The sequence below is a fragment of the Psammomys obesus genome, unplaced genomic scaffold, assembly GCF_907164565.1.
Source record: "Psammomys obesus unplaced genomic scaffold, mPsaObe1.curated_primary_1811, whole genome shotgun sequence".
Lineage (NCBI taxonomy): Eukaryota > Metazoa > Chordata > Mammalia > Rodentia > Muridae > Psammomys > Psammomys obesus.
Window position 1 is genome coordinate 3,311,536 of NW_026591711.1, and position 11,949 is coordinate 3,323,484.

The following is an 11,949-nucleotide window of genomic DNA, read 5'->3' on the forward strand; positions in this document are numbered from 1 at the left end:
CTTCCTACACAGCTAGCTACTTCTGCTGTCTGAGCACCAGAACCCCCACTCTGTCTGGGGCTTAGCTCCTGGGACTGCAGCCCTGCCCGCTGCTGTGGGACAAAGCAATCCTGATACCAGAGACTACTGGGTCCATCTTGTAGCCCCCAAGTGCCCTCTCCTTTACACCCCACAACACTTTCCAGGGAATTAAACTCAAGAGTCTGAGAAGCTACTGGGAATCTTTCAGATGCTGCTTTCAGTTCTAAAACAGAAACAAAGGAAGACAGAGGCTGAGGGTCCTGTCCATGATCCAGTGTCTCCTCGCCTGACCTTTGTGTCTCATAGCCATAACTCACCCTAGATATGAACAATCAGAGGAAATACCTTAAAATAAATTCCATCCTCCTGGTGTGGCCTGGAGTCCCATCGGCTGGCTTGCCCAGAACTGCTCCATGAGAACTGAAAACTGCAACCCGCTGGAAGAGCGCTTGCTCCGGAGAAAGAGAAGGAGAAGGAGGAGGTGGGTGCGTGGGGGTGGGGGGGAGCTCTTGCTCTAAAGAGAATCTAGAAATCGTAGTCACAGAGGACGCCTGCCCAGGTCTTCGCTCCAAGTACCACAATAATGTGCAGTATTCTGTGCTCACGTGGTCAACTTAAATTCTTTTATTGGAAATGGGGAATCACTGAAAGAACCAGGTTTCCGAGCAGAACATTTAGGAAAAGTAGGGGACCTTGACCGGTCAAGGGTCAGAGTTCTGTCTCAACAGTAGGACCACAGAGAGGAGGTAACACACACACACACACACACACACACACACACACACACACCACAAAGGTGCTTATCTCCACTTACTTTCCTTACACACACTCCAGACACAAGGGAACAGCAATGCGCTCTGTCTTCTTAGTTCCCTAGTAACTTTCCCTATAGCCTCCCTTTTATAAGGAATTGAATTCAGCATGCCCAGTCACCACCCCCTCTAGGCTTCTCTGGCCCACAGACTAGCATATGAAAAGAACCAAGCCCAGAAATGACTGGCTAGTCAGTGGATCAGTCAGCAGATTTCTTTATGGCGAGCAATTGTTTGGGGTTTGCTGACACCCACACCACAGCTGCTGGAGAGACCCAAAAGGCCTATCGTTACCTGACAAAATGTTCAAGTCTTTCCTCCAAGTCCGGTTGGTTTTGCTTAGTGGCAGCCTACTAGGAAAGCTGGGCTCCGCTGTAGACTTGTGGGTCAGGATTTTGCTAAATCTGGGGAGACCATATGCCCTAGCCAAACCCATACTTATGAATTTCCTCAGTGCATAGCTGAGTGATACATGAAATTACATGCCTTTAAAAATGAAAAATGTAAGAGGAAGTGATCTAATTGCCTCTGAAATAGGGGGAAGCACTGAAGTCCACTGGACTCTCCTGTGCTGACCTACGAGTCAGCCTGAGACCCTTCCTTCAGACTGTTCTGTCCACTCACCCCTAAGACAGCTCCACAGCTACCAGCTGAAACTGACCTGAACCGGTTCTGCTTAGTAGAACCTGGCTAAAACAAATAAACAGTCCTTCCAGTCTCCGCCCCTACTATTGCCTTCTGTTGGGTGACATCGCCCACACATTTCATCCTTTTCACAGGCTGTCTAAAGAGTTCCCCATCTTGACTGCTGAACTTTGAGTGTTCTGAGCATGCCATAGTCTTATTCCTGGAGAGTCAGTCTTCAGCTGGCTCTGAGTGTGTTCTGAGTAAGGGCACTTACTCGCAGCATCTGCAGGAGGCTCTGTATGAGCCTCCCCATCTTTTCTCTCCAGAAGGGAACCAAAAGGGCTCTGCTTAGAATGTGAGGCCCAAAGTAAAGGGGCTTTCTCAGGAGCGATGGGGGTGTCCAAATCATAACATCAATGAAAAAGGAGACCCTTGGAAGTGAGTTCTAGCTTAAACTAGAGGCTAGTGGAAGCACCCTTCCAAGGTTCTGGCTGTGGGCTAGCTGGGAGAAAACTTCTGTATAAGCTCTCCTAGCCATGAACTAAGTCAGACACTGGAAAGTAAGAATCCAAACCTGCCTACCCCAGCTTTGGGAGATAAGGAACAGACCAAGACCAAATACTGGCTTCCAAAATCTACTCTTCTGTCCTCCAAGGGTCCAGTCTAGTCATCTTTCTGTCCTCTGATAGCCATTCCCCAATGCCAGTCATTTACAATGAGCTTTCCAGATACCATAGAAATATGGCCCAGTCACTGATGACTCCCTCCCCCAGGTTTTTTCAGAGGCATCAGTTCAAAGAAAAGAAGGACCTGCTTCAGAACTCTCTCAACAGTTTCGAGCACACTGAAAGTCTTGCAGCCATAAATCACTAGTAGCAGTCTCTGGTGCTGCTTCAGAGGAATGCCTTAACATCATTGAACCCACTGGCATCTCAGTCCCATGCTGAAGCCTCCGTGCCACCAACATCCCCTTTAATGCTCCAACTGCTGCTTAACACTTGACGTTAAGGATTGACGAAGGTGATTTGGTGGGATAAGAAGAGGAAAGAAACCAGAGGAAGTCAAAAGAAATTTAACTTGTGAGAAAAATTTTTAAAAAGTGTGCACACAGACACACACACACAGACACACACACACACACAGACACACACACACACCCCTCTCCCCTAGGAGTGAACTTAGACTGGACAACCCATGGGGTGACCCAGCAGCTGAGTCTCCCTTCACCACTCTGAGTCCCACTTTTCTGAAGCAAAACTGTGGAGGGGGAGTGGAAAAGGCACTAGCCCCTTTGCATTCACTCCACCCTGGCCAGAGCTGAGAACCCATGCTGGGAGCCAGGCCACCAGAGCCAAACTGGAGAAAGTTGGCTGGGCAGGCTCAGGTGATGAAGCACACAGACCATTAGTCAATATTTGCCAGGCTGCTGGCAGATTGCATGCATCTGTACTCAAACATCACGATCTGATTTCTCTATCAAAACTGTACTCAAATGACAAATTTTTATTTAACATGAGATATTTCCTGCGGGTACAACCTCAGTACAAATGGGCTCCAAGCTCTCTAGACACATGGATGTGTATATCATGTCATACTCCTGCAGCTTTTAGTGTCGACAATTGTTCTGTTATTTGCAGGTATGCAAATCATGTGTACACACTGGTTTGCGGGTACCTAGAATGTCCCATCTATATTTGATATAAGCAGACACCCAGAGCTGAGAAAGAAACTCCACTACTAGAGCTCTTTACTCCCTATCTGATAAAATAATTGTCTCCCAAACCACATGCCAGCCTTAGAGCACCACTGAGTACCATGCTGGAATTAATTAACAATCTGATATCTTTCTGGGGAGCAAATTTTAGAAAAGATTTGGACCTAGGGAACAGAAAACAAAATCTGAAAAAGTTTTTTTCTGTTTGTTTGGTTTATTTATTTATTTAGATTTTTTTTTTCCTCTGGGTTGGAAATACCTCATAACTCAAAGGCAGAATGCTTGCCCAGTATATGCAGAGGCCCTGGGTTCTATTCCCAGCACCATAAGAAAAAAAAAATTAACCCCTGAAAGAACAAAGCAAACTCATTCATTCATAGCAACCTTCTGAAAGCTATTCCAGAAGCCCCTCCCCCAAACAGGCCGATAATTTATGGTTCTTTTACAAGGTAATAAACCACAGTAATTACCTCCCTGCATCTCAACCTAAGAGAACAAATTAAGCCAGAACTTGAAAAGAATTTTAAAGAGTTTTTCCCTTGTTCCAAATAGAAACTGAAAAACATACATAGAAGATGTGAGCTTTTCCTGTGGGAAGTGCTGTGGACCTGCCCTGACAAAAGGCCGCTGCAGACTCTGCAGGGCCTGCACGCTGGAAAAACTGCAGCTTCTCCACTGCCTGCCGAGGAGAGGCGAAGGACCAGAGCAAATGCAAGTGAGGGGGACAAGTTTTCTCAGCCCAGACCTGGGACCAGCTGGCAGGCTCAGAAATCGCAGCAGCCAGCCTCTGCAGCCACAAACCCACACCGCAGCCACCTCACTGCCCTGACTCCTATTTGCCTCTGGTTCACAGCTGGGTGTACTGGCCTGTTTGGGGTTGTGGGAAGACACAAACACAAGTCCCTGCCTCTCCCCACCTCATCTTTTGCTTCTGCTCTTGCCTGCTGCAGGCTTTGGATCCTGCTCTTTGTCTGCCTCATGCCCACATGGTCCTCCGGGAGGGAGCCCAGCTCCAAACTCTGCCAAAGTTAAATATTGACCAAAACCTCTTTCAACCAGCTCTAGTTGCCAGGAGTGGGAACCATCCTACTGGTGCAAAGTCCCAAGCCTGAGGAAGAGTTTGGTGCAGCACTTACCTTCAAGATGTTTAAATCTGAATCAGGAATGGTCTCCAATCCCAGGTGCTCAGGGAATCGCTTTTCCCAGTGTCCAGGCACTCTGCAGACAAATAAACACCAGAGGGTGAATGGTGGCTGTGAAGGAAGGGAGTGAAGACTGGAGTTAGAAACGTGTCCTGTGTGGGCGCCAGGGTGGCCCCAGGGTGACGCGGACATGGAGTTGTCGCCAGGGCACTGGTCCATGAGACGCACTCATAGCTCGAAATATCCCAGTCTACAAATGGCCCGAAGATGGTGATTTATTTTTGTAAAACAAATACATACTCCATCTTTGCACCCACAATCTCCTTTTCCTTTCTTATAGCTTTTTTTTTTTTTTTTTTTGGAGGTGGGGAGGATGGAGAATTAGAGAGAAGGAAAAATAAGATGGCTTTGCTGGTGATGCGGGATCCACTGGCAGAGCTTTGAGTGTACCCCAACATGGGGAATGTGAGCACAAGCTTTATTTTCTTTTGCAAACAATGGGAAGCCTTGTCTGGAAGCGTTCAATCAGACTCTGCTGAAACCTCACTAATAGCGTTCATTTCTGTTGGCGGGAAATCAGACCCCTGCTCAGTCCACAGACCACAGGCAGTATTGGGAGCTTTTGTCCTCTGGTTTATTCAAGTGCTTAGGCAAGCCATTTCTTGGTCCTGGTGGGTTGGCAGGACTAAACCAGTGCCCTGTCCCTAAGAACAGACCAACCTACTGCTGCTAGAAGCCAAGCAAGACCAAAGTGCTGGACAATAAACACCAGCCATACCTGGGTGCAAAACCCAGCCCCCACCTCTACCCCCCACTCCCCACCCCGCATCCTCATGGCTCCCTGTTCCGACACCCGACACCCGTTTGCCTGCTAACCAGAACATGGTCAAGGTACCTCCAAATGGGCTTAGGAAATGGCAGAGAATGGTCCCAGTTTGTTGGTCCTCTGCTGAGACTATGCAGGACTCTGCTTCCGCAGCCCTGCTCCTCACCCACTCCCTACCCACCTGCAAGCCTGCTCCAAACCCGCCCTGGTAAGTTTGCCCTACGTCTATGTAATCCGGCTGACAGCCAGAAGAGAACTACCAAGGAGCTGGGGAAATCACCTGATTCTTGGCTTGAGAGCCTGCTTGAAGGCTGAGGGGTGGCAGCAAGCCGGCAGCTGCCCTCTGCCAGAACTCCACCCGAAGCCTTTACCCTGCATAAAGGTGCCTAGGACCAGAATCCACTCTGGGCCCCTTTGTCTTGTTCAGACTCCCACTCTGTGTCTTCCATGGGAGCCCCCCCGTCCCCCCCCCCGCCGAGAGTCCCATATCAGGCCTTGGGACTCCTGATATGAACCTGGGCAAGGTGAGGGCCTTCCCCTTATGTTCTTCAATATTTAACTTCATCCCAGAAAGATCTGCTATGCTCCAATCCTGCTCCTCTTCCTCCTCCTCCTCCTCCTCCTCCACCACCACCACCACCACCACCATCACAACTGCCACCAAGCAGGAGGCTTAGGAGTATTGTAATTATTAGGGTTATTGTTGTTGCTGCTACCTCTTTATTCTCAAGTCTTAATATTCATGGTTCCTGTCCCCCATAAATCCTTCAGACTAATGAGTCACAGAGCGGTGCTGCTCAGGTCTCCTGCCCTGCAATGGCTGCAGCCAGCCGTTGTGGCCTCCTCTCCCTGCATTTTTTTTTTTTTTTTTTTTTTTTGCGTCTACTTGCTTCCTCGCTCGCCTAGCGCTGGTGATTTATGAACACCGGGGAAAAATTGAACAAAGCCGAGTGCTCCTCCTGTGGTATCTCTGCAGCCTTCCCCAGTGTGAATCAGGACATTACCAACTGTCTGCGCTTCTGTCCCACTTCATCACCAAAACCAGGATATGACCAAAAAAAAAAAAAAAAAAGCCTGAGCCCAAACTCACATTTCCCTGGACACAGAGCCTCCCTGGACTTCCAGCAATCTTGCAAGAAAGCCTTGGACCTGGTGAGCGCTGGGACCTTCCTGAAGGAGTTGAATGCCTTTGGAGATAAATCTGAAGGTGTGTGTATTTAAAAATCAAACAGAAGTTGGAGTCTCAGGACTGAGAGATTTATTCCTAGGGAGGCCCTGGCGAGCCAGATCCATTCTTGATGATCTGCGTTAATTATTTAACGTGTCACGTGACCACAAAAAGCTCACAATTTCAATATCTTCCTCTACTCTAACAGGCGCTAGACCTCTATCAGTTGCAACCAAGGTCCACACTCCGCTTTTTGGTTCCCCAGGCCTCCAGAACACAACAACCCTTGCCCTAGAGGGAATGGCATGGAAGTTGAGCCCAGCAGAACTAGTCATTCTGGGGCTACCAACACTGTAAGTAAGGTACCAACATTCCTCACCTGAACCCAGTGCTCAGCCCACCTGTTTGAGTGCCAAGAGGAGGGCAGTTTAGTTACATAATCTCCCGGGACAGCTGTAAGGGCACATTCATTCTTCTCCCAGGCTATTCACTCCTACCTGTAGCCCTACATATCAGCATAAGCCTAGAGATCTACGTCCAGTTCTCTATTCTTGTTTGCTCCCATCCAAAACAGAACAGCTCCTGTGGCAGAAAGATCCCTGTGTGCTTGTGCCTTTCCAGAGTGATGCCCAAGGCTCTACAACCTGCATGTTCATTAGCACAAGGAACTTGAAGTGAGTCATTCAGCTGCCTCAGTTTCCTTTCCTGTAAACTGAGACAATGGAACAAAAATGGCCTCCAGGCCTCTTTCATCTCGGACACACTTCACATCCCCTTCAGATTAGAAGTAACAAGGCAGAAGTTACAGATTAGAAGGTGTCATGACTCTCCCTCTAGTGCTATCCTATTTCCTCCTCCTCCACCTCCTCTGATTCTCATGCCATGCTCTTCTGTTGTTGTGTTTGTGTTTGTTTTTTTGTTTGTTTAAACAGAGTTTCTCTGTGTAGCCTTGTCAGTCATGGAACTCACTTGTAGACCAGGCTGGCCTCAAACTCAGAGATCTGCCTGCCTTTGCCTCCCCAGTGCTGGGATAAAAGGCATGCACATACCATCCTCTTTGAGGTACAAAATAGTTTTGTTATTTTTTTTCTCACCTTGACTCAGCGTATAATATAGGAAACAGATGCCAGAACAGCACTTGGGAAAGGTTAAACCTGAGTCCTTCCTTGATGGACTGTCCCTGTTGATGCAGACATCAGTGGAACCATGCTGAAGGCCTTTGCCTGCACAGCACAGCACAGCACCCAGCCCAGGGGATGGGAAGCCTGAGGTTGTCATTTGCTGCATTTATTCTGTGAGGTGTCTCTCCTTCCACTCTAAAGGACTGCTGATCTGTTTCTATGTTGGTACTGCCAGAGGAAAAGCAGCGGGGGACCATAGCACAGTTTGAGAGCTTAGAGGAACAGAGGTGCCGGGGAAGAAGGTACAAAAGTAGAGGGACGAGGGCACCCCAGGATTGCTGATACGAAGACAGAGGCAGTGTGAGTGGGCCACCCATGTATCTGGTAATCTTCCCATGAGCTCCATCCTGGTATTAAGTACCCCACTATGCCTGTCACAGATGAATTCCCACTGTAATAAAACAGTGGCTATATCGTAGATTTCAGCAAAACTAGCAAAGAATGCCTGCAAACTGCCATTTTTCTTCAAGGGGGAGAGTGTTAAGTACTTAATTCAAACTGTGACCATTAAAGTGTCTCCTATCCGATTTAGGTTGATTTCAGATGTTGACAAAACTTTTCTCTCCAGAGTCATGCACAGCTTGGCTCTGTGACTAAATCAGATGAGCTTGTATTGAAGGGAGAGAGGAAAAAGGGGGAGGGAACAGGAGAGCATGTGCAAGGGTCGTTTTGGTAAAAGAGCTACTGAGCTCACACAAAATACTGTCTTTAAAGGTCAAGGGTTTGAAGGACTAGTAGGTTTGCTTAAAAAAAAAAACAAACAATTAATGAGATAGAAAATCTGTCCTTTCAGTGAACTCTTATGGTTTCCCTGACAAAGGGCAGACAATGAACGATTTTAGAGCGCACAGTGGGATTTTCTTAGCTGTTCTAGCAAGCTCCCTTAAAGGCTGGCCGAATCACAAATAGAACATCTACCATGAAGAAATGGCATAACCATTTGTAGCATTTTTAATAAGTCTGGTTTTGCAAAATACCAATACCTCAATAATCAATACAAAAACGTCATCTTATTTCAACCAAAACAGCAGGAAAAAAAATGATCTTAACTCTCACTTCCTTTTATGAATGGACAAATGAAAGGTGTCCCCTCTACCTGCCACAATCTCCATAAAGCCAGTGAGTGTCTCACATCCTCCCTTCCCCACCGAGAAGAATTATAAGCATTTCCTTTAAGTGATGAAAATCTGCCTTGTGAGGTTTTGAGGCTTGATACTCAGTTTCCACTGAGAGCCTGGGCACGCACATATGTACATGTATATGCAATCATATATATATATGTAGATAACCAAGATGTTGCCTCTCTGCCTGGGGAAGCATTATTCGCAGGGTCCCTCTCTCCTCCAAAGACTTTTCCCAGAGAATGCCTTTCAGAATTGCCGTTGAATCACAAAGAAGTAGTTATTGTATGAGGTGATTAATGATTCCAGGGGAAATTGCTATGTTCAGTGCGATTTCATTTTGCTTTACAAGTGCATGCAGTAGGGGTGTTGGTAAGTTGTGGCAGGAGCCACATTGCCTCCAGAAATGCTCAGCGCCTGCTCACTCCTTACAAGCTGGAGTTTGTGCCAGGTTCTTCCTAACTTGAAGCCTGTGTATACATACTCCTTTCCCCATGAATTTTCTCAGCTTCTCTGGGGGACTAGAACCCGTCACTTCTTTCTAGAAGCTGGCTTATCTATATGTAAAGAAAAGAACCCCCTGGCTTGTACTCAGGGCGCAGGGGTGGCTGAACTTGCCCCACTTATGGTGATGGTTTTAAATCTCTTCTGATATTAAGGAGGTAGATAAACATCCTTTCTCTCTCTCATGTACTATAAAATCCCCAAAACTTTGCTGTTTCAAGGCCAAGTGGCACTTATAATATTCTGTGCTATGGTGTGTGTGTGTGTGTGTGTGTGTGTGTGTGTGTGTGATGCCTGAGCACCAAATTCCAACAACCGACGCACAAATACTAGTGTTACAGAGATCAAAAGGCGAGTTTTTATGTTTTTAAAAGTCTAGCTCTTTGGGGGTACAAGGGAGCACTCCAGAACATGTCAGGGAAGTGGACCTACTCAGAGTTTGGCTTTCTTCCAATGGTGAACTCTTCGAAATCTACCTTGCTTAGGGTGCATGTTGGGGTGTCATTATGCTTCTTATTTCCTCTGAGGGTACTTTGGAGAGTTTGGTGGGAGGGCTCACTTTAGTCTAAAAGCTCTTCTTAGAGAAGCAAACAAAAATTCCCAAGCTGTGCTCAGCTCAAAAGACCTTAAGACCAGCCAAAAACCAAAAAGCAGCCTCAAACCTTTGCATAAACTATTTTTTATCTCCAGGGAAACAGGCAGATTAAGTGTGAAGGTGCAGCAAATGCCAAGAGGACGCTTCTTTCCAAGTGTGCTCAGAGTTCACCGCTGCAACAGCTGCAGGGACTCCTGGGCCCAGCGCGGCAAGGTTTCACCTTTCATTACAGGGACAGGCATGTTTCTGTGCCTCACAGGGACGTGAAGCCTGAGAGCCTGGCCAAGTTTGGGAAGAAGAGGAGCCCTCTCAGGGCTCAAGAGCCTTCCTGCTTCTTGGAACACTTCCACAGTGGGTCAAACTTGACAAGAATTCAGACCGAGCTGAACACACCACACACACACACACACACACACACACACAGTCAGAGTACTCAGAATGACCCCAGCTTGCACTGTCTACAAGGCTTCTGCATACAAGGTCAAATATCTCAACCAAGAGGAGATATTGGGGGGGGGGTTATTTTTCTTTCTTTTCTTTTCTTTTCTTTCTTTCTTTCTTTCTTTCTTTCTTTCTTTCTTTCTTTCTTTCTTTCTAGTTTAGAATACACACAAATCTGTCTCCTCGGTTTTTAATGTTCTTTTAAATGAATTTTATTCTTAGCACATTCCTCTTTATACAGCCATATCACTTTACACAGTGGGTCTAAACGCATTTCCCTCTCCCGTAAGATTGTGCCCCAGAATCAGACAACACCACCTCTATAACGATATCTATAATAAACGTGAGGAGAGGAAGAAGCTACATGATGCACCTACCATCAAGATCTACACACTTTGAGAATTAAATAATTTGGTGAGGTCCACAAATGTCTACTAAGCAAAGCTCGCGAGAGCTGCCTGGGCGCAGAAGAGGAAGGGGAGGAAGATGGGAGACTGCTGGGCTTCTCCTCGCAGCCAAGAGAACAAGCCCGCGTTCCCAGTGAGCACGTGCAGTCCTGCTGAGTCAAAGGTAGCCGATGGCAAGTGAGTCCTTGCAGGTTTCCAACCCCGGGCAGAGCTGCCCAGGTCAGCAGGTTGTCCCACGAAGCAGTATCCGGGACAGGTGTCCTTTGGGGGTCCACACACAGACACTAGGCATAACGTCTTCTTTTTGGTTATGGTTTCCACCGAGTTGAATTTTGTTTTGGTGTCTGTTAGGGTTTACTGGGGGAGGAGCGGACGAGGATAGGAGCAAGAGATGAGGAGGGCAGGGAAGTGACAGGAACTGCTTTAGGTCTCCAGGGGATCACATGGAGGAGGGAATGGGCGCGGAGGCACTGGGGAGAGGGTGGGGATGAGGGTGTGGGCTATGAGCTTGTGCTTTCCCAGGCGGGCCGGCAGAGGCCGAGGCGGGGTTGGAAGATCGCATCTTGGTGTTAGGGAGTTTGTGGTCTTTCTTCCACTTCATCCGCCTGTTCTGAAACCAGATCTTGACCTGGCGCTCGGACAAGCAGAGCGTGTGGGCGATCTCGATGCGGCGCCTCCGGGTCAGGTAACGGTTGAAGTGGAACTCCTTCTCCAGCTCCAAGACCTGCTGCCGGGTATAGGCGGTTCGGGAGCGCTTGGGCTCCCCTCCGTTATAACTGGGGTTGACTGAACGCCAGAACCCCGAAGGAGGAAGGCCAAGGAGGAGGGAGGGGAAGAGATGGAGAGAAGGAGAGAGGAAGATAGGGTGGGGAAGAGCAATCGGACATCATCATTATATAATAACCTGACACCAAGTTCACACAAGACACATAAAACGGCAAAGAAAATGTTTCACAGGCTATTGACAACGGGAAACACCCGAGAGCCATAAAGAACGGTGCTGGGCACTGGGGCTGCAGAAAAGCTTCAAAGACACACGGCCCGGAGCCTCTGCCAGGGCAATTAAATTTATGGGGGCTATAATTACTGCCCTAACGGTTTGGCGTCTCGTAAATCTCGGGATAAAGGGACCCTGGGTACAAAAGGGTTCTCACGTTGGGGCCCAGGCTGCGGGCGGGCGCGCACACAGCCGCAGCCGAGGCGTGGGGGGCCTGCCGGGGGTCCCCTCCCGCGCCCTGCCCCGCGCCCCCTCGCCCGCCCTCCCGGCGGCGGCGTACCGGCGCTCACGTGGATCTTCTTCATCCAGGGGTACACCACGGGCTCCTTGCCCTTCGGGCCCGCGGGGCCCGGCTCGGCCAGCAGCAGGGGGCAGGCGGGGGCGCCGCCCCCC

The 11,949-nt window shown here is 48.4% G+C and overlaps 1 protein-coding gene across 1 annotated transcript; it reads right to left on the bottom strand.

Annotated features, from left to right (window-relative positions):
- Positions 1-10,345: 10,345 nt before the first annotated feature.
- On the bottom strand, positions 10,346-11,945 carry Hoxa4 (homeobox A4; the record flags this gene model as incomplete). Its single annotated transcript, XM_055611814.1, has 2 exons — positions 10,346-11,345; positions 11,837-11,945. Coding segments are annotated over 2 exons (456 nt in total), but the record flags the coding sequence as incomplete, so codon positions are not given.
- Between the last annotated feature and the right edge of the window lie 4 nt (positions 11,946-11,949).